The 22108-nt window shown below is 54.1% G+C and overlaps 9 protein-coding genes across 9 annotated transcripts; 5 read left to right on the top strand and 4 right to left on the bottom strand.

Annotated features, from left to right (window-relative positions):
• Window positions 1–865: 865 nt before the first annotated feature.
• On the top strand, window positions 866–2040 carry BO95DRAFT_445641 (V-type proton ATPase proteolipid subunit). Its single transcript, XM_025587195.1, has 5 exons — window positions 866–1184; window positions 1240–1352; window positions 1408–1492; window positions 1551–1636; window positions 1692–2040. The coding sequence occupies exons 1-5, from the start codon at window positions 1179–1181 to the stop codon at window positions 1732–1734; spliced, it is 333 nt and encodes a 110-aa protein (XP_025439258.1). The 5' UTR covers window positions 866–1178; the 3' UTR covers window positions 1735–2040.
• Window positions 2041–2590: 550 nt separating this feature from the next.
• On the top strand, window positions 2591–3953 carry BO95DRAFT_370018 (cAMP-dependent protein kinase; the record flags this gene model as incomplete). The annotated part of the gene is made up of 4 exons (XM_025582899.1): window positions 2591–2768; window positions 2836–2928; window positions 3002–3126; window positions 3234–3953. The coding sequence occupies 4 exons, from the start codon at window positions 2591–2593 to the stop codon at window positions 3951–3953; spliced, it is 1116 nt and encodes a 371-aa protein (XP_025439259.1).
• A 1245-nt stretch (window positions 3954–5198) lies between these two features.
• BO95DRAFT_484458 (uncharacterized protein) lies at window positions 5199–7572 on the bottom strand. The gene is made up of 10 exons (XM_025590347.1): window positions 7192–7572; window positions 7110–7123; window positions 6979–7051; window positions 6599–6930; window positions 6393–6536; window positions 6129–6343; window positions 5848–6045; window positions 5749–5776; window positions 5545–5660; window positions 5199–5445 (listed from the first exon to the last, which is right to left on the bottom strand). Exons 1-10 carry the CDS (start codon window positions 7356–7358, stop codon window positions 5359–5361), a joined length of 1374 nt encoding a protein of 457 aa, XP_025439260.1. The 5' UTR covers window positions 7359–7572; the 3' UTR covers window positions 5199–5358.
• A 650-nt stretch (window positions 7573–8222) lies between these two features.
• BO95DRAFT_395494 (uncharacterized protein) lies at window positions 8223–9546 on the bottom strand. Its single transcript, XM_025583719.1, has 2 exons — window positions 9217–9546; window positions 8223–9164 (listed from the first exon to the last, which is right to left on the bottom strand). The coding sequence occupies exons 1-2, from the start codon at window positions 9357–9359 to the stop codon at window positions 8465–8467; spliced, it is 843 nt and encodes a 280-aa protein (XP_025439261.1). The 5' UTR covers window positions 9360–9546; the 3' UTR covers window positions 8223–8464.
• Window positions 9547–9883: 337 nt separating this feature from the next.
• Window positions 9884–12066, top strand: BO95DRAFT_475624 (L-glutamate gamma-semialdehyde dehydrogenase). The gene is made up of 4 exons (XM_025589870.1): window positions 9884–10241; window positions 10295–10767; window positions 10820–11766; window positions 11819–12066. The coding sequence occupies exons 1-4, from the start codon at window positions 10101–10103 to the stop codon at window positions 11989–11991; spliced, it is 1734 nt and encodes a 577-aa protein (XP_025439262.1). The 5' UTR covers window positions 9884–10100; the 3' UTR covers window positions 11992–12066.
• A 457-nt stretch (window positions 12067–12523) lies between these two features.
• On the top strand, window positions 12524–14483 carry BO95DRAFT_395500 (NAD(P)/FAD-dependent oxidoreductase). The gene is made up of 2 exons (XM_025583720.1): window positions 12524–13182; window positions 13254–14483. Exons 1-2 carry the CDS (start codon window positions 12973–12975, stop codon window positions 14373–14375), a joined length of 1332 nt encoding a protein of 443 aa, XP_025439263.1. The 5' UTR covers window positions 12524–12972; the 3' UTR covers window positions 14376–14483.
• Window positions 14474–16692, bottom strand: BO95DRAFT_226242 (Zn(II)2Cys6 transcription factor). The gene is made up of 5 exons (XM_025581231.1): window positions 16419–16692; window positions 16327–16347; window positions 16170–16271; window positions 15870–16112; window positions 14474–15804 (listed from the first exon to the last, which is right to left on the bottom strand). Exons 1-5 carry the CDS (start codon window positions 16456–16458, stop codon window positions 14567–14569), a joined length of 1644 nt encoding a protein of 547 aa, XP_025439264.1. The 5' UTR covers window positions 16459–16692; the 3' UTR covers window positions 14474–14566.
• Window positions 16693–17422: 730 nt separating this feature from the next.
• BO95DRAFT_516856 (FAD-linked oxidoreductase) lies at window positions 17423–19080 on the top strand (the record flags this gene model as incomplete). Its single annotated transcript, XM_025591850.1, has 2 exons — window positions 17423–18202; window positions 18261–19080. The coding sequence occupies exons 1-2, from the start codon at window positions 17577–17579 to the stop codon at window positions 19078–19080; spliced, it is 1446 nt and encodes a 481-aa protein (XP_025439265.1). The 5' UTR covers window positions 17423–17576.
• A 957-nt stretch (window positions 19081–20037) lies between these two features.
• On the bottom strand, window positions 20038–21751 carry BO95DRAFT_484464 (pyrroline-5-carboxylate reductase family protein). Its single transcript, XM_025590348.1, has 3 exons — window positions 21578–21751; window positions 20568–21522; window positions 20038–20413 (listed from the first exon to the last, which is right to left on the bottom strand). The coding sequence occupies exons 1-3, from the start codon at window positions 21624–21626 to the stop codon at window positions 20284–20286; spliced, it is 1134 nt and encodes a 377-aa protein (XP_025439266.1). The 5' UTR covers window positions 21627–21751; the 3' UTR covers window positions 20038–20283.
• Window positions 21752–22108: the final 357 nt, after the last annotated feature.

Below are 22108 nucleotides of genomic sequence, written 5' to 3' on the forward strand. Positions count from 1 at the left end.
GGGGAGGAGGAGGAGGCAGTATGTACTGTAAGTTGAGTAGTGACGGGGGCGGAATTCGGGGGAGGAGTGAGTTATGAGGAGAGGGCAGTAATTAAGTGTATGCCCTGTGAGTTTTGGGGGGAATTAATGGTAGTCCGCGTGTAGGTGTGTTGATTTTAGTGAAGAATTGACCCCATCCGGGTGTAGAAGAGAGCACAGCAATAGAATGGCAGCACGGGAGGAGGGGAAGGGGGGGGGGAGGGAGAGGGGAGAGGAGGAGTAGTGGTGATGGTGGTGGGTGTGGATGTGGGTGTGGGAGTGGATTGTGAATGAAGAAGTTAGCAGTTTTAGTGGTACGGAGCACTGTTAACCAGAGGTTAACCAAAGGTCCACGGTTGACCAGAGAGTTTCCCAGTGGTTTGTTGGGTCAACCAGGCACATGTCAGTCTTAACCCAGATGGGATTGACCAGTTGGTTCAGGTTAGAGTACGGTGGCCCAAGCGGACATCTTCCGTCACCGGCACCTGGAGCTGGAACAACTGACCTTCTGTTGCCTCTACTTACTTGGCTCTCCGTTGACCTACAAATCACACCTTCGACCTCCGGTCCGCGGCAAGACCTCTCAGTGTATTTATTCGAGCTCACTCTACGATTCCCCTTTCGCTCATACTCAACTGGAATACGGTATTCTTCCCGCAAATCCTTACCTTACTCCGATCGCCTCCAAGCCACCCACCCCGTTACTTGTCACCTTCCGTCGATTCCCCCAACCTTGCGGTGTCTCGCATCAGTTCACCATGGCGGACAGCGAGTTCTCTCCTAAGTTCGCTCCATTCTTCTCCTTTGTAAGTCGCTGTAAATCTTGAATCGACTCCTACGACACGGCATACTTGCTGTGGCCTGCCCTGGCTGCTCCGGATACTTCCATGGTCATTCATAGCTAATGACATACACTTACAGGCAGGAATTGCATCGGCTGTGAGTATCGCGTGAACAATCCCCGTGACCTGTGACCGCCCACTAATGACCACTGTGACAAAGATGATTTTCGGATGTATGTGAGCTTGGGTTTTCAACGGAATGGATCGACTGGGGCCGGCGCATTGACTTACTTGATTACAGCATTGGGAGCAGCATATGGAACAGCCAAATCTGGAATCGGTATCGCCGGTGTGGGAACCTTCCGTCCTGATTTGATTATGAAGGCATGGGGAACCCCATCTACGGTTCCAGGATGAGCAGTCGAGCTGACCAATGCAGTCTTTGATCCCCGTCGTCATGTCCGGTATCATCGCCGTCTATGGCCTCGTCATCGCCGTCCTTATCGCCGGTGATATGGACCCTCCCCCGACCCGGAACATGAGTCTCTACACGTATGCTCGGCCTGCAAGCAAATACTCTCAGAACGACAAACTGACGGCTATATAGTGGATTCATGCACTTGGCTTCTGGATTATCGGTTGGCCTCGCAGGCGTGGCTGCCGGATACACTATTGGAATTGTGGGAGATGCGGTAAGCGGCAGCCGAAGACTTGTGTCTTACCTCGTGCAGCTACTGATAACTCTGAAAGGGCGTGCGTGCGTACATGCAACAATCGAGGGTTTATGTCGGCATGATTCTGATCCTCATTTTCGGCGAGGTTCTTGGTCTTTATGGGTAGGTTTGGTGCAAGGACCGATGGGAGAAGTAGACAGTACGCTGACGGTGATAGGTTGATTGTTGGTCTTATCCTCAACTCGAAGAGCTCCGGTTAGAGGAGTTCGGCTGGTCGTGATCCCATTTCTCTGTTTCCGCACTTGTTGACCGTTTTCGCTCGGGTCAACTCCCTCAAACCCTAACTACGCCTCGTGAACTCGAGTAGGACGCCCTCTGGGCGGGTTTACCAGACCGAAGCCTGAATCCGAATGTGTTAGACTTCACATGCACCCATGATATTCATAGTCAGTGGTGGCCTCAGATGGTGGTGGTCAGGGGTGGTGGTCAGGGGAGTGTGCGGCTTTGATGTACTAGTACTTGGTTTAGATGTCTAAACAGCAAGCATGCAATCCTCAAGATTATTTCTAGTCGACTGATTTAACGGGTTTATCCACAATAAATTAGCATCATGAGTACCTAGTAGTATGAGGATGATAGTGGTGGTGAGGTGGTGAGGTGGTGATGTCGAATTGCCCCGCCTGGCGGTAACGTCAGAGGCCTCTCTCTGTTGCCGTAGTAGTTAGATTATTTAGTGCTGCCGCATGGCTTCCCTCACCCAAAGAAGAAAGAAAGCAGAAAAGCTCCCCGCCAAAACTTACTCTTTCTTCTTCTACTTACGTCTTCCCGCGCTGCGCCCGCTGCTCCAATCGATAATCCCACGGGGCAAATTCCATCATCTTCTCCCCTCCCACTCCAATTTGCCTTTGTCGGTCGCTTATAGAAGGAGGACTGCAGCTGAAATAGCTCTTCCAATTTCAATTGCTGCCCCTCTTATCTCACTATCTATCTATCTCACTTACTCCCCGCGGCCATCCGCGATATGAAACTCTTGCCCTGCTCATGGCTGCAGGATTAGTCGACCCCTCACATCCTAACGAATTCCAAAGCGCATCTCCCCCTTTCCTCCGACCCGAAATGGCATCCGACGACATTCATCAAAGGGAAAAGGACGTGGTGTCCTCGGTGCGACCGCCCCATCAGAGACGCTTGAGTCCCTTTGTTATCTCAGGCCGCCCGGAGGAGAAACAATTAGGCATCTCGACTCGTCGGCTGAATGTCAATGACTTCACGCTGCTGAAGACACTCGGTACCGGTAAGCTAAGCTTCATCGCTTGCGCGGCCTAACCGGTGTCTGACGGTGGCGGTGTCCTTGTCTTTAGGTACCTTCGCTCGTGTATGGCTCGTGCAGTTGAAGGAAGAGCAGCACCGAAAGGATAAAGTCTACGCGCTCAAAATGCTCAGGAAAGCGGACGGTAATATTCCCTTCTGATGTCTCGATTCGTATCAGTTTTGGAAGCTGATATTCATGTCTCTTGCCCTCTACAGTCATAAAGCTGAAACAAGTTGAGCATGTGCGCAACGAACGGAAGACTCTGGCGGACGTTTCCGGACATCCATTCGTAACCACATTAATAGCATCTTTCTCCGATGACCAACACCTCTACATGCTGGTATGGCTGCTTACCCATGATACCTACACCCTCGAGTCTCAATTTGGACCTTTGAGATCTTGCGGAATGTGTTTCTCATGCTATGGTGATCTCTGACAACATCATAGTTGGACTATTGCCCCGGAGGTGAAATTTTCAGTTACCTCAGGCGCGCACGTCGTTTCAACGAAAACACGTCCAAGTTCTACGCCGCTGAGATTGCATTGACGATCGAGTTTCTTCATGACGTCGAGGGTGTCGTCTATCGCGATCTGAAGCCTGAGAACATCCTTCTAGACGCGGATGGACACATCAAACTGGTTGACTTCGGCTTTGCAAAGCAAATCGCAGACCGCGAGACCTACACGCTGTGTGGCACGCCAGAATATCTTGCACCCGAAGTTATTCACAATAGCGGGCATGGTCTTGCGGTAGATTGGTGGGCTCTGGGGATTCTCATATATGAGTTCCTAGTAGGACAGCCTCCCTTCTGGGATCAAAATCCAATGCGCATCTACGAGCAGATTGTCGAGGGCCGCATTCGATACCCTCCAAATATGTCGCCCGCTGCGCAGAATATTATCTCCCTTCTTTGCAAGACTAATCCGACGGAGCGGTTAGGATACATCTCCGGGGGCTCTGCTCGAGTGAAAGCGCATCCTTTCTTTGAGAACATCAATTGGGACGACTTATGGTACCGTCGTATTAAGGGACCTATAATCCCACGAGTCGACCATCCTGCTGACACGGGCAATTTCGAGGAATATCCTGATCCGGACGAGCGGAACCAGACGCCTTATTCTGACGACATGAGGAACAAATATGAACCGCTATTCGCTGATTTTTGAAGGATACCACAGTCTGAACCAGCTCTATTCGTGTGAACCAGATCAGCTTTGACCTGCACCGCCATCCCTGAATTGGTGCTTTTTGTGTTTCAGCACACACCTAGGCCACCCAGGTCTGCAGCCTCACTCCTTCGGCTTCTGTGCCCCATATGCCATAGACATGGCAATCACAATAATGCCCCGGGTGCCAAGTCCGGACCATTTGGTGCTCCAGACGGGGTCCAGTCTTGCTCCATGCACCCTGTTCTCATCCTACTAGATGAGTATGATCTTGGCAGCCCAACGCATCGCAATTACAATCGCAGCCCTTGCCTCTGCCTTAAACCCCCATGGCATGCCTTGGGAGTTTCGCAATTATCGATCATCTTTCGAGGTTCTAACTTGGCCAGAATCATGAATAACGGCGCAGCGCATGGAGAGACTTTGTTGCGTTTTCGTTTCAGCAAATAATTTAGACCAGGCGCAAGGATCAAATTGGTTGAAGCCTATGTCTGAAGCTGATATTCGACGATGCATGGTGCTCGACCTTTTGTTCTTTTTATTATGTTTCCATCTGTACGACCGTTTCTCTATTCTGTCGACCTCAAGCTCCAAACTTGCGGACCCAGCGCCGGGAATTCTCTCCTCACGTTGACCACAATTTCCAGTCGTACCCAGCCGAAATGAGCAAGATGCCTCTTAGGCTCAGCCGCGACGCCTGCGAAACTTCCACCTCGACAAACATGTCTCCATTCTCCGCTTGATAATGATATGATGCGACCCACGAGGCTACGCTTTTGATCTCCGCCCCCACCTCACCCAATCTCCCTTCCTTCCTTACCCACGCATGTGTCATGACTTGAGATCATTTGAAAATGTTTGTTTTTGGATATATATAATTATATAAACACCATATCGCGTATAATGAAATGAAACCAAAACCGAGGAAAATGGCAGACGGGCGCCAATGTTTGATGAATCAACGATGTATATGCAAACTCTTTGTTGTGAATGTGACTCAATCCAGGCCACTTGATCTGGCTCACCCGTCTACGTTCATCTCCATAAGCTCTTACCGTGGCATACAACAAACTTGAACTATAGTTCGACTAGCACAAAATGCAATCCAATTCAATTCAAGTCGCACTTGAAGTAAACAACAAACCACTGATATAGCACCTCAACCTTACACAAAAAAACGAGCCCAATAACTTGCGCACCAAAAGCGCACCCAAGAGACATGTTAGACCGAAATGATAAAAACATCGGATTCAGACAAGCAAATATACGCAAACCCCTAACTACATACACCATGCAACAGGTAAAAACCAAATATCCCAGTTTGATCCAGCAAACAAAACCAAAACAAGAACAATCCAACAAGTGATAGACGAACGTGACAATTCCCCCCAAAATTCCCCAAGCTTCAAACCCCGTTACTGGCACAAGTCCATACAGAGTTATTGCTGTCTCTGCTGATCGCGTCGCCGGAGACGTAGAGGCCTAGGCCGCACTGTGATGGATTTACGCCGTGTTAGGGACAGTTGACGTGCGGTTTGAACAGCAAGAGAAGGGCGGCGGGGGGGGGGGGCAGGCAAAGCAGGCAACGTACCGTCGCGAAAGCGATCCCCAAGATGCAGAGGTTGATCACGCTGAGGAAGGTTTTCCAGGGCGAGGAGAACCAGTGGCCTTTGTTGAGGACGAAGTAGAAGATCGCTGGGAATCCGACTGTGGGTTTGTTGCGGGTCATGTTAGGGATATGCTGCGTGGGTTTGGATGGGTGGTCGAGGGCTGGGGGTATGGGATATGGACTTACAGGCGAACCAGCAGCCGAGGAGGGCGGTCTAGAGTAGGGTAGGACAGATGATGATTAGTTGAGGGGTGGAAAAGTATCAGAGAGGTGGGTGATGCATACGATGAAACTCAACAGGTCGTTGAAGATCGGGATAGACTCGGCAATGACCCATGAGACCACCCAGAGGATGAGGGCGATGGCCACCCAGGATCCCTTGGACAGCAGCGTCGTCTCGTGCATGTGGTTCGTGCCCCGGAAGAGGCGGACATACACGTATTTCGCGGCGACGTGGCCGTTGACGATGCCGGCGATTAGGATCTGCAAGAAGAAGGGGCTCGATGTTAGCGGTTTGAAGCTTTGTTGTCGGGGTGGAGATTCGTGCGATAGTGAGGAGGACTGACGGTTGGGAGGGCCAGGCCGTAGGCTACTTTCTTCATGACGAGTCCTGCCGAGCCCAGGGCTGGGGAGGCGACGTCGACGCCCACGTAGCGGTAGATCACGACGGCACTGACGATGTAGAGCGAGGTGTCGATGATCTGGAGGACGGCGATGGATTTGGGGAATTCCCGGGGTTGCTCCATCTCCGAAACGAACCCGAAGAAGGACGCATGGCCCACTGTATGTTGTCAGGGGCGTACTGTGCAGCTTGAAGAAGGGAAACTCACCGTAGGCAAACAGAATGTTGCTGACAGCCAGAAACTCGGTCTTGAAGCTGTGGTGTGTAACAGCGTCGAGATGGATGTGGCCTGTGTTTTGCACTCCAACGGCAATCATGGTCACGATGACCGCGATGGCGATGCTGAGGAAAGCTTCATCATGCTCTCAGTTCTCTTCCCGTTCAAGGTAGGAGTGGGACTGGGATATGACTTACATGCGAAGGAAATCCAATACACGTTTCCCATAGTCCGCGGTAGACTTCCAATGCAGCTGATAACCAGCGCAACGATACCGAAGACAATGGTGCAGGTACCATGGTCGGTGATCGTATTCATAGCAACAGTGAAAGTCAGGATATGGCTGGCCATCACAAACACCAAGAAGAGTAGCTGGCCGCCTCCCAGCAGCTCGCGCCCGAATCGGCCTAGGATGACCTCGCCGGCATCTGCCATGCTATGAATGTGGAGGTATCGCATCTTGAACTGATAGATGAGGTACGCCGTGTACCATGCAATGAACGATACACCGATCATCAGAATAATCGAGCTACTAAGGATCAGTGATCAGTCTTTGGCGTGGTGACGGCCGACTCACGGGACTAGCCCTAAGGTTGCAACAGCAGAGGGAAGAGATAGAATCCCTATCGATACGTTCTCTGCCACCATGACTGCGCATCTCGGTGTTAGATTATCTTGGATAAAGCAATGACTGCAGGCAAGTCTCACGTATTCCACAGCGCCTGTATGAAGGTTACCCTGGTCAGCCCAGTCTGTTACAATGAAGAATCGAGAACAGGCAAAGACTTACCACCAACCCAGTGTGCGATATTTGACTTCTGCACACTCTTCATTACCGAAAGGGTCCTCCTCTGGAGCATCATCGAGAGGTTGCTTCTTTTCCTCGTCGGGGGGCATGTCATATGCATTGGGTACGGTAGTCTCCGCGAGAGTCCCAAACTCACTACTCACAGCCATTTTCAATCAAGTTTGGAAGAAGTATAATGCAGCTTAGTAGGAAGAAAGAGCGCAACGACTTCGAGTGCTAACTGCGAAGATTTATGTAGGTCACAAAGAGAGGATAACACCACCTCTCATTTCAGGGTGAGGGAGAACCGGCTTATTAGGATATAGTGGTCCCAAAAAGGTATAAGTGCATTCTCCGGCAGATAAAGAGGGAGGTATGCATGACCTATGTCTGAAGAAGTCATGGTGCAGCCTGGAAATCTGAGATCGCTGGGGTCATGAGCGTTATCTTCGACCGGTATCCCTTGTTACCATGACGTATGGATACTGGTAGCCCTCTTCAATTGGTGCCCTGTGTCCACCACTGATACTGTATGTTCATACAGTTCTGGACTTGGTGGAGGCTGTAGACAGGTATGACCAAGCTATAACTCTAGTCCGCATATCAAAGGATTCTGATACGGTAAACAGATTGGAAACGTGGGGATAAGCATAGCGTATCTGGGGAAGTGTCCCAATGCGAGTATCACGGCCAATAAGACGAGGGACGGTTTGATTAGCACCCTTGGCATATGCTGAAAGCTGACTCCTGCAATGTCCACCATCAGCTCCAGCGGATCCGCTGGGTTCCGGGCTTCTCCACATTGGAGTGATAAGGTATCGTGGAAATCCGTTGTTTCTGTTCGACTCGAGGTCAAGCATACTCAGCCACTGAGCCGATACTGACCTCGAAGCTAGTTAAGGTCTGTCAATCATGGTTGGTTGTATGTCAATGGCTGCGGATGGACGGCTGCAACCACGGATAGTCAAACCTTGGACATGAGGTTAGTGCATGCGCCTTCACGAAAGAGATAAGCCCAGCCTTCTCCTGGTTATGATTTCCCCGCACTTTCCTCAATTCGGAGGATGAGGAGGTTCCAGTTCCCTTGCTGTAGGGACCCAGCGACGGCTAGCGTAGCCGCCGTTCAATGAAGCTGCTCAGGACAGATATTTATCGAGTGGTCAGGATTCGTACATCCTTGGGCTTTTTGCCACTACATGGCCTTTATTTAGCGATTTCGGACATGTCTATCAAGCGTAGTTTCCCTGTATTTGGCTGAACGCGGTATCTATTATGGCTAACTGTGGTGCACCAGGTCTCGTAGCTCGGTATTCATTATGCAGCCTACTCCAAAGGCCGGCAGGACCCTGGCAGCCCTGACGGTTGATGAAGAAGCCCAATCCCGTCGGACCCGACTCCACCTCTCCACCAATCCTTGGCTCTGGGGTCGGGCGATCAGGTCCAACCCGAAGAGGTGTAGTGGAGTGTTGGCAAACTGAACGGCAGCAGGCAGAACTAGCTGAGTGATCATGGCCTTGGTGTGCGGCCCGGTCGCAACCCAATCCGGGACGGATGAGGCCATCCATGGCGCCAGGTTGAATGAGCTGAAGATGGTGACACTGTCCCGGAACAACAGGGACATATATGCTGCTCGTGGGACGCGAGCACCGACTGCAACGGCGGTACTCGAACGACCATAATACTGAGCAAAGTTGACATCCTTCATGATCCCCAGATATACATTCACGACATATGTGGGCAAGAAGCTTAGCGTCGCGGCGAGATTCGCCGTCGATTTCTTGTCGGTGAGGGAGGGAAGATGGTGGATGCAGGTATCCGTGATATTTGCGGTGCAATAGGTAGCTGCGTATAGTGACCAGACAATGAAGAACGGCTTTGAGACGTAGAATTTTCGAGGTTGAAAGATGGAGCAGACTGCGTTGATGCCCAGTGTTCGCAATAGTGGTCGGTTCAATGCGAGTCTTTCAACAATCGTCCTAACGGGTGGTGTTAGCAGCCAGAAGATTTTCGCAATCATGAGTGACTGACCGGTCAATGATCGTAACAATTGGGGAGATGAATGTAGCGGATATTACACCGGCAGCAATATCCCCAGCAAGGTGTTTTTGTAACTCGCTGTTCCATCTGGTGGTATGGAAGGTTTGCTGTAAAGTTGAACGATCTGGTGACATTGTGAAGCTCTGATTTCTGAGAAGTATGAGAAACAAGGAAGGCGCACACACGTTAAGATTCTTGGGTTTCTGATCTAAACAGAGGGGCTACTGTGAGCGGTTGTAGTGTACAAGGAAGAGTGATAGACCTAGCAGAGTGTCAAGATTGACTCCGTAGAAAGTTGCCTACAGAATTAGAAGGTTAAGCTACGCATGGTGCCCTCTGGCTGCACTACCTGGACTACAAGTTGAATTCATGTGTGACTTGGTCATGACAAGCTCGAATGAGGGAGACTTAGTCAATGGTATAATACAGGTGTAATTCGGACACGGATGATGAATTTTTGATTTTTGTGTTGTGTCAATCATCAGATAAGACCAATTGATCGAGAGTGTCATCGTATCATGCCTGATAGCTGTAGATGCATGCATTACTTGATAAGGTATTAGCGGGATCTGAGGCCGTTTGTTAGTCTACCCGCTGTAAGGTAAGTTAACTTCTTTCCACCTCGGCTGGACTCCCCGCATTCTCCTCACCTTCTCACCTCCTCCTGCACCGACGGATTGCGTCCCCGAACTGATCCACTTTCTCTTCTCGGATCTACATCCATTGGCATCAGCTCCGGCTCGGTAGATGAGAATCATGAGGCATAAGAATCCCATTGCATCGCCAATGGTCGTTGCATCTTCATTGGTGTTCACGATTACCTCCTCACTACCACCGCCACCTTCTCTCCTCTCCCTTCACCTAAATTCATCACAATGGCATTCAAACTCTCTGTCTCTCAGCCCTCGCCGAGCATGCGCTCTCTAGTGCGCCGTGCTGCACGCACCTCCCGCACACAGGTCCGCGGTGCTGCCACCGTTCCTTTCCGACTTCCAGCCGCTCGAAATGAGCCGAATGTAAGTTGACTCGTCATGGCGAACATCGAAAACGAGAAGCTGAACCTGCCCAGCTTGATTATGTGAAGGGCTCATCCGAGCGAGCCAAAATTGAGGAGAAATTGAAGGAACTCAAATCTCAATTACCGCTCAAGAGCCAAATATACATCGATGGCAAGGCGCAAGCCGTCTCAAAGGCAACCGACCAGCCGCTTCCCGCAGAACACGCTACCACATTCACCAACTACCCGTTGGCCAGTCCCGCACAAGTCAACGAAGCTATCGACTTGGCTCTCAAGGCCAAGGAGTCATGGCAGAACACCCCCTTCGTGGATCGTGCCGCAATCTTCCTCAAGGCCGCAGAGCTTGTGGCTGGAAAGTACCGATATGAGCTCATCGCCGCTACGATGCTTGGCCAGGGAAAGAATGTGTGGCAGGGCGAGATCGACGCTGCTGCCGAGCTCGCTGATTTCTTCCGCCTGAACTGCAACTATGCTGCGGAGTTGCTGGAGAAGCAGCCTGACCGCGGCACGGATGGGATGTGGACGTACGTTCGACGAGATTCCCTGATCAATGATCTGCTGCTGACTATTTTCCAGGCGCGTTGACTACAGGCCTCTGGAAGGATTTGTCTACGCAGTGTCCCCGTTCAACTTCACTGCGATTGGCGGCAACCTGATCAGCGGCCCAGCTTTGATGGGCAATGTGGTGATTTGGAAGCCTTCCCCATCAAATGTCTATGCTAGCGAGATCGTATATAAGATTCTCCTAGAGGCTGGGCTGCCTCCCAACGTTATTCAGTTTGTCACTGGAGATGCGGAACAAATCACCCAAACGATCCTGAACCATCGCGAGTTTTCGGGTCTCAACTTCACTGGCTCGTCGGATGTTTTCCGGTCCTTGTACAGCCAAGTCGGTGCCAACATAGGCAAGAAGGTCTACAGGGACTACCCTCGGCTCGTGGGTGAGACCAGTGGCAAGAACTTTCACCTGGTCCACCCCACTGCCGACATCACTAGCGCCGTATACCACACTCTTCGCGGTTCATTCGAGTATCAAGGCCAGAAGTGCTCCGCCACGTCGAGACTGTACCTCCCTGAATCACGGGCTGCAGAGTTCCTGGCCAAATTGAAGTCCGAGATCGATGAAATCACCATCGGCTCACCGGAGGACTTGGGAGCCTTCATGGGACCTGTCATTCACCGGGCATCTTTCGAGAAGATCAAGTCGGTCATCGATGCTAGCAACAAGGACTCCTCGCTAGAGCTGCTTGCCGGCGGTACCTATGATGACTCCACTGGATACTATGTTCACCCCACTGTGTACCGGGCCAAGGACATTGACCACCCTCTGTTTGACACCGAGATCTTCGGGCCAGTGTTGACAGTCTACGTCTACCCCGATGCCGAATGGTCGTCTATCCTGAAGAAGGTTGACCAAAGCGGCGGTGGCTTTGCTCTGACCGGCGCCGTGTTTGCTGCTGATCGCAAGGCCATTCGTGAAGCCGAGGATACCCTGCGGTACTCCGCTGGCAACTTCTACATCAGTGAGTCTCCTGCCTTGTTTATACCTTGAGTTTCTTACTGACCTTCTCATAGACTGCAAGACTACGGCTGCGTTGATTGGCCAGCAATCGTTCGGTGGTAGCCGTGCCAGTGGCACCAACGATAAGGCAGGTAGCTCCAACGTTCTTCTGCGGTTCACCAGCCCACGGACTATCAAGGAGGAGTTCTTCCCTTTGACCGGATTCAAGTATCCTAGCAACGAGTAAGAGGAATAAGCTTGGTGGTTTTGCGGTTATATACTTGTACAAAATCGATATCATGTTCATGAAGTTTGAATAGAGTTTGTTCTCAATATATGCTCCCTGCATCCTGTTTTAACAAAATAAGGCTGGGCCCGTGCTACACCTCCAACTGCCAGCGTAGTCTGCCTTTGGGCTTCTGGTCATGTGGTGGTTTGCTTCTAGTCAAGTTTCGTGATTTAGAATCACCAAATTATTATTCACTCACTTGGCAGAGCTAGCTGTCATATCTAATGCGATGGCAAATGTTCCCTGTGTCCCAGCTCTAATGCCTCTACAGCTACAAAGCAATGGCAAGGCAGCAGGAGTGACTAAGCAGACCAGTCTTCCCCTCCCTCCGCGGCTGACTTTATTTTGTTTACTCTGCACCACCTCAAATAAGACTGGCAACCCAGGAGACCAGCAGTCTGCTACTTTGACGCGTGCTCTTTGTTCCCTTATCTTTCCATGTTCAACCCGTCGAGAGATTGCAATGCATAGATTTCTGGACAATCTATCTAATCATTTCTGTTGATAACCCCGAAGGGTCCTTGCGGTGCAAGTGCATTTCTCCTGCAAGGATGGATCGCATGCGCTAACCGCCGATCCTCAACCACGCTAACCCCCGCCTTTGTGTGATACCGTATCAAAACGGCCTCCACCGTCGGCTGCGTATCCCGCTCGTATCGCATAAACTAACCCGCATGCTTGGATCCGCGATCACAATCAGTGAGCACCGATAAGCTCCACCTGCCGGTGGACTGGGGGATAAACTAACTGCAACAGCGAGCTGTGCGCGCATCCAGTATGCGAACGAGTGCAGATACAGCTCATAGCACGGCCAGAGTGGTGTGATGACTCCAAGAGGGCGAGGGCCATCATTGACGAGACAAATATATATCCCGCACGTCCCACGCAAGCATCCGCATCTCGAAACCCAACCTCATCCTCAGTTTACTGTCAAACATCATGCCAGTCTCCAAATCCGATCCCATCGTCATCATCGGCGCCGGCGTGTTCGGTCTCTCCACGGCCCTCCAACTGGCCACGGAGGGATACACGGACATCTCCGTCTTCGAGCGCGACGACCAGGTTCCTGGGCGCTTCTCCGCCGGATACGACATCAACAAGATCGTGCGCGCCGAATATGAAGACCCGTGGTACACGGAACTGACCCTTGTATGCTTCTCCTGTGCCCCATCACCCTCAACCGCGCATCGCATCCATTCTAACCGCAACCACACAAACAGAAAGCCATCGCCGGCTGGAAAACCCCGCTATACGCACCACACTACCACCAAACAGGCTTCCTGCACTGCGTCTCCGGCACCGGCCCGCAGCAAGCAACCCAAACCCTCGAACGCTTCCTCGCCACGATCAAGAACCACCCGCTCTTCGCCCACAAACTCCTCACGATCACCAACCCCACCCAGATCCCACGCGACGTCGCGTGGCAACTGAACGGGCCGCTACCAGGGTGGAAGGGCTACTTCAACCCGCTCGCGGGCTACGCGCACTCGGCCAACGCGCTGCGCGCCGTCTACGAGGCCGCGGCATCCATCGGCGTGAAATTCTTCCTCGGCGCCGAACGCGGCACGATCACCACCCTCCTGCGCGGCGGGGTGGCCACCTCCCCCGGCAAGGTCACGGGCGTGCGCACGCAGTCCGGCCAAGTCCACAGCTGCCGGCTGGTGATCGTGGCCGTCGGCGCCGCGGCCGGCACCCTGCTGCCGGAGATCGGGCCGCAGGTCGTCGCGAAATCCTGGTCCATCGGGCACGTGCGCCTCACGGACGACGAGACCAGCGCCCTCCGCGGCATCCCCGTCACCTACGCCCGCGACCTGGGCTTCCTGTTCGAGCCCGACCCGGCCACCAACCTGCTGAAGATCTGCCCCATGGGCGGCGGCTACATCAATACCGACCCGGCCACGGGCGTGTCGCTGCCGCCAAAGACCCTCCGCGAGAGCGATAATGTGCTTCCGCCCGAGGATGAGGCCCGCATGCGCAAGCTGCTGCAGCACGCGCTGCCGGCGTTGGCGGAGCGGCCGTTCGTGCAGAAGAAGCTGTGCTGGTTCGCGGATACGGCGGACTCGGACTTTATCGTGGATTTCGTGCCCGGGTCCGCGGGGAGTGTGGCGCTTTGCTCTGGGGACTCCGGGCATTTGTTCAAGATGTTGCCGATTGTGGGCGAGTGGGTGGCACAGTTGGTGAAGGAGGGGCAGCAAGGCGAGAAGCGGTGGCGGTGGAAGGGAGCTGTGGGCCAGGACGAGAAGGAGAAGGGGAAGAAGTGGGCGGGCGGGGACGTGAGTTGGCGGTTGGGGGCGACGAGGGAGTTTGCGGAGATCAAGCCGGTTCCCGGGGCGAGGTTGTAAATACATAGGTAGTATTCTTTGGTGTTTGGTTTTCTCTTACTTGTTGATTGATTGGAAACGAGAAACGGTCGTTGTTCCAGGACAGGAAATGACATGACATTGATCACATTTGCATCATCCTCATCATCATACATACATACATAAATACACTTTCACCACGGCCGAAAAAAAAAGAAGAAGAAGAAAGAAAACTACGACAAGGCAAGTGTCCAATTCATCCGCCCCAGAATCCCCTGCCAATCTAGCCCACTTGCCGGAGAATCATGCGGATTGAGATCCCGGTACTTCCAGACCGTCTCCATCGCCTCGCGCGCCACGCCCACGTTGCTCACGGGCCACGACTGCGTCAGATACGAGAAGTAGGTCAGCACGCGCACGCGCGCCTCGTCCGCCGCCGACAGGCACCCCGCCAGGAACAGCGGCCACATGGGGAACAGCTGCCGCTCCTGGTCCTCGCGGATGACCCGGCCGATACGGTCGAGCAGCCGGCCCAGCAGTTTCTGCAGCGTTGGCTGCGTCAGCGGGATGTCGCAGGCCAGTTGGAGGTAGAGGTCGGCCGCCAGCCGGAAGCACTGGCCGCAGGTGGCCAGGTACTCGCCGTCTTCCGTGGGGGCGGGAGGGGCGGGATATACCTCGGCCAGGGCGTCGAGCTCGCTGCGCAGTTGCATCGCTTGGTGCATCATTGCGCCCTCGGAGGCGAGCGAGCTGGTGCCGCTGGAGCGCAGGTGTTGTTTGTGCGTGACTAGGTCGGTGGCCCGCGCGATGATGTCCAGGAGGCCGAGCGAGCAGCCGATGTGCGGTTGGTAGGTGGTTTTGTGGGCCGTGTCGTGGAGGTAGATGTCCCAGGGGAAGATTTCGGGGGGCAGGTGCTGCGAGGTGGTCGTTTTTGGTGGTGGTGGTGTTGGGGTTTTGGAGAGGGTGGAGGGGTGATGGTCTGGCGGGGTGGTGGTGGTGGTGGTTGTTGTTGTCTGATGCTGCGGTGGGTTGCAGCCTGTGGTGCGGAAGAAAAGGGCGCGAGACTGGAAATAACTTTGGGTGAAGAAGAAGATCTCCGGGTCGATGGCTGAGCCGTAGCTGTTGATGATGGCGAAGGCGCCTTGCGCGTGGCGCACCCAGTCCGGGCGACAGCCGCAGGCGATCTCGAGCGAGCATAGGATCAGACACGTCATGAGGGCTTCGTTCACGTCCTCCATCGGTGTGAGGGACTCGCGGAGGAGCTGCAGGGCGAGGGATTTGTAGGAGAGGGAGAGTTGGGCGTAGTTGATGGTGGTCGTCGTCACCGCCTCTTCTGCTCGGCGGTCGTTCGCGCTCATCGAGAGCACGGCGTACCAGAGGGGCTTGCGGCGCGAGCAGAAGGGGATGACGAGCGAGCGGAATTTGTTGCGCGGCTCGTCTTGGAAGACTCGGACTTTGCATATGACCTGCAGATCTGTGGTTGTGAGCTTTCTGTCCTTGATCGTGGTTGTTAGCTGCGCTTGGGTGTAGTTTGCTTACAGTATTGGAATAACTGGGTTTCGAGCTCGTTGCAGTCTATCAGAAGAGCTGTGAAGGGCGAAGGTTCCGTGTTGAGTCTGGTGGGGCAATCGTCTGGTTGATTGTCGCGATCTATACTTTGTTTCGAGGACGGTGTCGGAAGATGGTGATACTGTTCGCATAATAATACATCTGCATCATGGTAGGATACGCTGAGGAATTGCCAACGGTTTCGTCGTTTTGGAGAAGATCGGTGTCCTTTGCCTGTGGGAGAATGGTTACTGCTGCTCGGTAGTTCACGGGGATGGGCGGTGCGCATACTGAGAGAGATCTTGAAGCGCAATGGCGCCGGTTGCGTCGTTTCGAACAGATAAGAACAGTCGAATCCTCGGACCTCACAGTTTCTACACGCAGGTCTCTCTTCTGTAGTCGTGTGAGCAAGCGTCAGGGTGAATGAGGGACGGGATCGAGAACCGACCTCCGCAACGGCGTTTCCGTTCTGTAGATTCGGGGACAGGTCAGTGGAGAAAACAATGGGGACGAGTTCAATGGGGTAGCAGGGACCCGTACTCTTGCAATTCAAGCAACCGGTTCGACTTCTGACGCTCATGATTCTGTCGTTTTCAGGGTGTTTCGAGAGGGACAACTTGAAGTAAGCAGGAAGCAGGAAGCAAGAAAAGAGAAGCAGGAAGAAGAGTTGTTTGATGCGGTCTTCGGTTGCTCGTGGCAAAATGCGGGGCGGGATTCTCTTGGTTTCTCACGGCTTTCCCTCTGCTTCATGCGGGGTCTGATGGTCATCAACACTGGCAAGATGAAAGACACTGGAATGCAGAGCAAGGAGGCTGCACGGAAGATGCTGAGATGGGAACAAGTCATTTCAATTCCTCTCCTTCATCATCATCATCATCATTATCATCATCGTCACTCACTTCACTTGGCGCTTGCGACATGGCTGCACCAACATCGAACCATAACCCTTATCTTATCTCTGACTGAGGAGTTGGATTGACTCTCTTATCAGCTCGATAGGATGCACGAGTTATGCAAGACATGTGCCGGAAGACTCGCCTCTTTCAGTCATGCCCTGGAGTATTCACCGATACCAACAGCGTCACTCTCGCAGCGAGGGACTCCTGCTATTTTCCAGAGTCTGTCCATACTTCGAAGAGAGCTCGTCTGAGCAACCGCGTCGATGTAATATGACCATGACTGCGATGCTTCAACCAAGCCTTTCTGATCTCTGATATCCGATACTCTAGTACTCACTACTACATGGGGCTACTGTACTTCCCAACAGAACCCCCTTGGTTCTACCCCTCAAGCTCCCACTGACGGGTTGCAGCGCCGAGTCCTAATCAGTAGTTGCCTGCCCATCGGCTCTTCCTCCGATGATAACCCTGCAGCTGGGTCGTGTTTCAATGCCGTACCGTATCAAACTGCTCTCCACTACGGTCGATCCGGGGCATGTTACGAGTGGTCAGTGCCTGTCTGGACATGGATGAGACACTCCGCTGCTCAACGTGCAGCAGGGCCTCGCACACGGGGTCTGATAGCTTAGCAATAGATGGAATTGAGATTATCACCCCCCATCCTTATCAGTCCTAGTCGCTGCAAGCATATCATGTACCCCGCAAACCCTACAAGAGGGCTATAAAGATGGCTGTGGCATGAGGAAGAGTCTGTCTTCGCATCATCACTCCTCTCTACTATTATTGACTATCTCAAGCAATGTCTGCCTCCTTAAGGGCAACCTCCAGCCTAGGCACCACAGGCATTGCCGTATTCCGAGCTCCTTTGGCCCTCCGACATCAGCGATATGTCTCCACGCGGTCGTCCATAAGTGGAGAGAGCGTCGCCCCCGTGGTGGCCAACACGCCGGCCGAGGTCAAGAAGGCCGCAGCGTCTGCTTCTGCCCACTCAGTCATTCCGACAGGCGTGCTGCTGCGGTCACTCCTGGTGACGACCGTCTCCTCCCACCCGCTTCTATTAGGGCCCAGCTTATCCATCCTATCTTTTCTCTCCAAGTCCCGCAGCCTTCTGTTGGATGTGGAACGAAACCCTCTCATCTACTGGTTCCTACGAAAGACATTCTACGACCACTTCTGTGCGGGAGAGAAGGAAGCCGAGGTGCACCGAACCATCCAGCAGATCAAGAGCACGGGAGTGAAGGGAGTGATCTTGACCTACACGCGGGAGACGGTGCAGGACTCGCGCACGGAGAAGCAACGGTTCGCTAATACGAGGGCTTTGGAGAAGGCTGCATCGACAGAGACCTGCGAGCATATCCAAGCGTGGAGGGAAGATGTTCTCCGCACGGTGGACATGCTTGGCCCGGGAGACTTCCTTGCCCCGAAGTGAGTGTTTCTAGAAATGACCATTGCTATTTTGGACGAAATACTAACAGTGGATCAGACTCACTGGTGCCGGCCCTAAGGTGACGCAGGCCTTTGCCGCAGGCCAGCCCGTCCCCGCCCAGATGGTCGAGGCGCTGGACGAAGTGTGCCAGCGCGTGGTGGAGAAGAAAGCCCGGCTGCTGATGGACGCAGAGCAACACGCCTTCCTTGGGGGCATCCATAGCCTGACCCTGGACATAATGCGCAAGTACAATCGCCACGGCAAGGCGGTCATCTACAACACCTTCCAAGCCTACCTCAAAGCCGCCCCGGAACTGATCGCCGCGCACCTGAAGCTCGCCAACGAAGAAGGCTTCACCCTGGGATTGAAACTCGTCCGCGGCGCCTACATGAGCAGCGATCCGCGACACCTAATTCACGACACGAAGGAGGACACTGACCGGGCCTACGACACGATCGTGCGGGGGATCCTGCAGCAGAACTACAAGGGGTTCGGGGCAACACAAGACTGCCCGTTTCCTGCCACCGACCTGTTCTTGGCCACGCACAATATCGACAGCGCGGTGGCGGCGCACAACCTGCACGAGGCGCGCGTCCGGGCCAACCTCCCGACGTGCAAGGTCGAGTTCGGGCAGCTGATGGGGATGGCGGACGGGGTGACCTACGGCCTGCTGCAGCTCACGGGCGCGAACCAAGGGGCTGCTTCCCCCCCAGCCGTCTATAAGTGCTTGCACTGGGGTAGTATGAGCGAGTGTCTGAGTTTCCTGCTGCGGAGGGCGGCGGAGAATCGCGATGCGGTGGCCAGGACGATGACCGAGCACGCGGCGCTCAAGGCGGAGGTGAAGCGGAGGATCCGGGCTGGGCTCGGGCGATCTTAGCTATCTACACGGATATTATCAAATAGAATGACTAGAACGACTATGACTGTCTATCTTTTATGACTCGGGAGTGTCTCCACCTACCTGGGATAAGTTTGCCTTTACGAGAGATCGATGCGGGGAAGGAGGAGTTATACTTGGTGTCTGTATACTTCAATCTCCAATACCCTCGGATACACCCTCCGTAATGCAGCTGTACCGCAGCGGTATATACCAGTACTAGCGGATCCCAGCAACAGCGGTTAGTCCAGCCGCTCTCCGCTCCGTCCTTCGGGTCTGCATCCGCACACACTCCCAACAACCAACCCATCCTATGCATACAACAATACATACACAATGAACCCCACAAACAATCCCGATAGCAATCATGTTGGCCTCAACACCACCACAACACCAACACAACACCAACACAACACCAACACAACACCACGCATCTCTCTCAGACTACAAACTAACCAAACCCAGACCCTCCCCCAAGCCACATACCGACTACACACCTCACATAACTAACTGGTCAACACCCTTATTCAGCACCCACAGCCACGCCCTCCACCTCGCCGCTCGCCGCCTGCCACGGCCACGGCCACGCAAAGATCTACCACTCCCACCTAACTCCAACTCAACCCACAGGAAAACCCGCTACCAGCCGCGCCGTAGGCCTCGCGGAAAGTGCACCGCTACGCCACCGCCAATGGGCTGCGGTTCGGGCTCTGCTTCACTCGCTACCCCCTCCTCCCATAGGAGTAGAAGTAGAGGAAATGCAGGTGGGTTCAGGGGGGGCTGCCTCGTCCGATCTGTGCGGAGGGGCCATCGGCCTTGCTGGTTGCGGTGTGGGATGCTGCGGTTCCGCGCGAGGTTTGGGGGGGAGTGGAGCGGGAGGAGGAGGGTCGGGTGACGGGGTATGTATAGTTTGGGAGAGTGGGGGGTGGTTGGGTTGTTGCGGGGAGGGAGGACGGGTGTAGATGGAAGGTGGGAGGGGGGAATAGCAACAGCACCCTGTAGAGAGATCTGGATATAGCTACCTCGGCGGAGGATGGAGAGGGAGCAGGCGGTGGTTGAGTCGGGGCCGATGATGGCGATGCGGGCGGAGACAGAGACGGGTCGTTCTGCTGGCGCTGGGTCGATTGCTGCTGCATAGGGATGGAAGCTTAATGTTGATGGTGGGATATGATTAGGTAGGCATTGGGTGTTGTGTTTGTTGCTCTAGGTCGAGGATTGGGCTGCAGGAGTAAGTAGTAGGTATAGGTCTACCGCTTCTGCGGGAGTCAACGCTGTTAGTGATGGGTGAGAAGAATAGAGACCCTTTGCAGTGGAGAATCCAGTCTCATTTGGGCTATGGTAGTTATCACGGTTCAGGATGGGATGGTTTTACTTGATCGGATCGCGCGTAGTACAGTACACCACGCCAGTCCCCTCCAAGCCACTATACCCTACTACCTTATCACCACAAACTCCCTCCCTCGCTCCCTCAGCCCAAAGCCACCTACCGCGTCCCATTAACAAACCCCTCCCCCCCCTCCGCCTGCCTCCCCATCAACCCCGCCACCGAAACCGCCTCCCTCATCCCCCGCGCCACCGTGCCCCTCAACCCCCGCTCCTCCAACACCATCAACCCGCCCATCGTACACCCCCCGGGCGACGTCCCCTGATCCCTGAGGAGAGCAGGATGCAGCCCGCCCTCCTGCATCAACGCCGTCGCCCCCCTCAACGCCTGCAGCACCGTGGTCCTTGCATCTCCCCGCGGAAACCCCATCGCCACAGCGCCCTCGATCAGCGCGTCCGCGAACACGGCCACGAACGCCGGCGTCGAGCCCCCCACCGCCGTGAAGGCGGTCATCTGGGCCGGCGGGATGAGCTGCGTCTGGCCCACGGCCGAGAAGATCGTTTGGGTGAGGGTGATGTGTGCGTCGGTGGGGTTGGCTCTGCCCTCGCTGGTATCAGTAGGGGCGCCAGGGGGCACCTCGATCGCGGTGACGCTCTGCCCCACGAGCGCGGCCATGTTGGGCAGGGTGCGGATGATCTGGAGATCGTGGACGTCCCGCACGAGGTTGAAGAGCGCGGACCGGGTCCAGCCTGCGGCGATGCTGATGAGGAATTTGCCGGAGAGGGCGGCGCGGAGGGTCGCGTCGGCGAAGAAGGTAGGGATGTCGGCGGGGTCGATGCAGAGCAGGATCGTGGTGGCTTTTTGGATGGCGGTGAGGTTGGCGTCCGGTCCGTGCAGGATGGTTACCTTGGGGCTGTCTGGGTCGGTGGGCGTGAGGTAGGGGGTGAACAGGTTGGTGAGTTTGGTGTACGAGGTGGCGCTGCGGGTGGTTGCGATGTAGGATTTGGGCAGCGCTGGGGTCGTGCTGGTGCTGGTGCTGGTGCTGGTGCTTGGGGGTGTGGTCTGGGCTTGGGTCTGGGCTTTCAGGAGGCCGTTGAGGATGGCTGTGCCCATGTTTCCTTTGTCGGATGTTAGTTTTCTCTCAAGGAGCAAGAGGGAAGGGTAAAGGCTTACCGCAGCCGATGATACTGAGCGTTTGCTCGCTGGTTGGGTTGGTCGACATTGTTCAGAGGTGGTTGGATGTAGAGGTTGTGTGCTGTGGCGATACAAGTGACGGCAAATTGACAAGCTGTGCAACGTTGAGTGCAATTGCTTAAGTGCTATGAGGAGTGGCGGAAATTGTAAGTGAGAAGCGAAGCGTACGGTCCATATACGTGGATACTTGATATAGTTCGGTTTAAGAGGCTGTTGTTCCTCACGGGAGCTGCTCCGAGCCCAGAGATTGCTGACTGAGCGAGCCAGAGCAGTCCGGGAGCCACTCCGAGTGGCTGCACAAAACCATCACTTTTTGTGGCTACCTACCTAGTATGTTGCGACAGGAAGTATAGAAGAAAATATTATTACATTCCCAGGCCGGTGGGGCATCATAACACTAAATAGATATAGGTTTGTTGGGGAGAAGTCACATAGATACATGAATAGCCAGTAAACCCACGACGGGAAATCAACATCGCGTGAGGTAAGGGAAATCGTGATATGAACACG

This window comes from Aspergillus brunneoviolaceus (genome assembly GCF_003184695.1).
Source record: "Aspergillus brunneoviolaceus CBS 621.78 unplaced genomic scaffold BO95scaffold_61, whole genome shotgun sequence".
In the NCBI taxonomy this organism is placed as follows: domain Eukaryota; kingdom Fungi; phylum Ascomycota; class Eurotiomycetes; order Eurotiales; family Aspergillaceae; genus Aspergillus; species Aspergillus brunneoviolaceus.

Bases quoted from the DNA above. Each gene is read 5' to 3' on its own strand.
- BO95DRAFT_445641 (XM_025587195.1), top strand. The intron at 1,493-1,550 runs GTAAGCGGCAGC...TAACTCTGAAAG, and splicing joins TTGGAATTGTGGGAGATGCG to GGCGTGCGTGCGTACATGCA. The intron at 1,637-1,691 runs GTAGGTTTGGTG...TGACGGTGATAG, and splicing joins GAGGTTCTTGGTCTTTATGG to GTTGATTGTTGGTCTTATCC.
- BO95DRAFT_484458 (XM_025590347.1), bottom strand. From the start codon at position 7,358: ATGGCTGTGAGTAGTGAGTTTGGGACTCTCGCGGAGACTACCGTACCC. The intron at 6,344-6,392 runs GTGAGTTTCCCT...GACAACATACAG, and splicing joins CAACATTCTGTTTGCCTACG to TGGGCCATGCGTCCTTCTTC. The intron at 5,446-5,544 runs GTACGTTGCCTG...AATCCATCACAG, and splicing joins TGGGGATCGCTTTCGCGACG to TGCGGCCTAGGCCTCTACGT.
- BO95DRAFT_395494 (XM_025583719.1), bottom strand. From the start codon at position 9,359: ATGTCACCAGATCGTTCAACTTTACAGCAAACCTTCCATACCACCAGA. The intron at 9,165-9,216 runs GTCAGTCACTCA...ACCACCCGTTAG, and splicing joins ATTGTTACGATCATTGACCG to GACGATTGTTGAAAGACTCG.
- BO95DRAFT_475624 (XM_025589870.1), top strand. From the start codon at position 10,101: ATGGCATTCAAACTCTCTGTCTCTCAGCCCTCGCCGAGCATGCGCTCT. The intron at 10,242-10,294 runs GTAAGTTGACTC...GAACCTGCCCAG, and splicing joins CCGCTCGAAATGAGCCGAAT to CTTGATTATGTGAAGGGCTC. The intron at 10,768-10,819 runs GTACGTTCGACG...ACTATTTTCCAG, and splicing joins GGCACGGATGGGATGTGGAC to GCGCGTTGACTACAGGCCTC.
- BO95DRAFT_395500 (XM_025583720.1), top strand. From the start codon at position 12,973: ATGCCAGTCTCCAAATCCGATCCCATCGTCATCATCGGCGCCGGCGTG. The intron at 13,183-13,253 runs GTATGCTTCTCC...CCACACAAACAG, and splicing joins GGTACACGGAACTGACCCTT to AAAGCCATCGCCGGCTGGAA.
- BO95DRAFT_226242 (XM_025581231.1), bottom strand. From the start codon at position 16,458: ATGAGCGTCAGAAGTCGAACCGGTTGCTTGAATTGCAAGA. The intron at 16,348-16,418 runs GTACGGGTCCCT...CCGAATCTACAG, and splicing joins CGGTTGCTTGAATTGCAAGA to AACGGAAACGCCGTTGCGGA. The intron at 15,805-15,869 runs GTAAGCAAACTA...TCACAACCACAG, and splicing joins AACCCAGTTATTCCAATACT to ATCTGCAGGTCATATGCAAA.
- BO95DRAFT_484464 (XM_025590348.1), bottom strand. From the start codon at position 21,626: ATGTCGACCAACCCAACCAGCGAGCAAACGCTCAGTATCATCGGCTGC. The intron at 21,523-21,577 runs GTAAGCCTTTAC...CATCCGACAAAG, and splicing joins GCTCAGTATCATCGGCTGCG to GAAACATGGGCACAGCCATC. The intron at 20,414-20,567 runs GTAGGTGGCTTT...TAACTACCATAG, and splicing joins GGGTTTGTTAATGGGACGCG to CCCAAATGAGACTGGATTCT.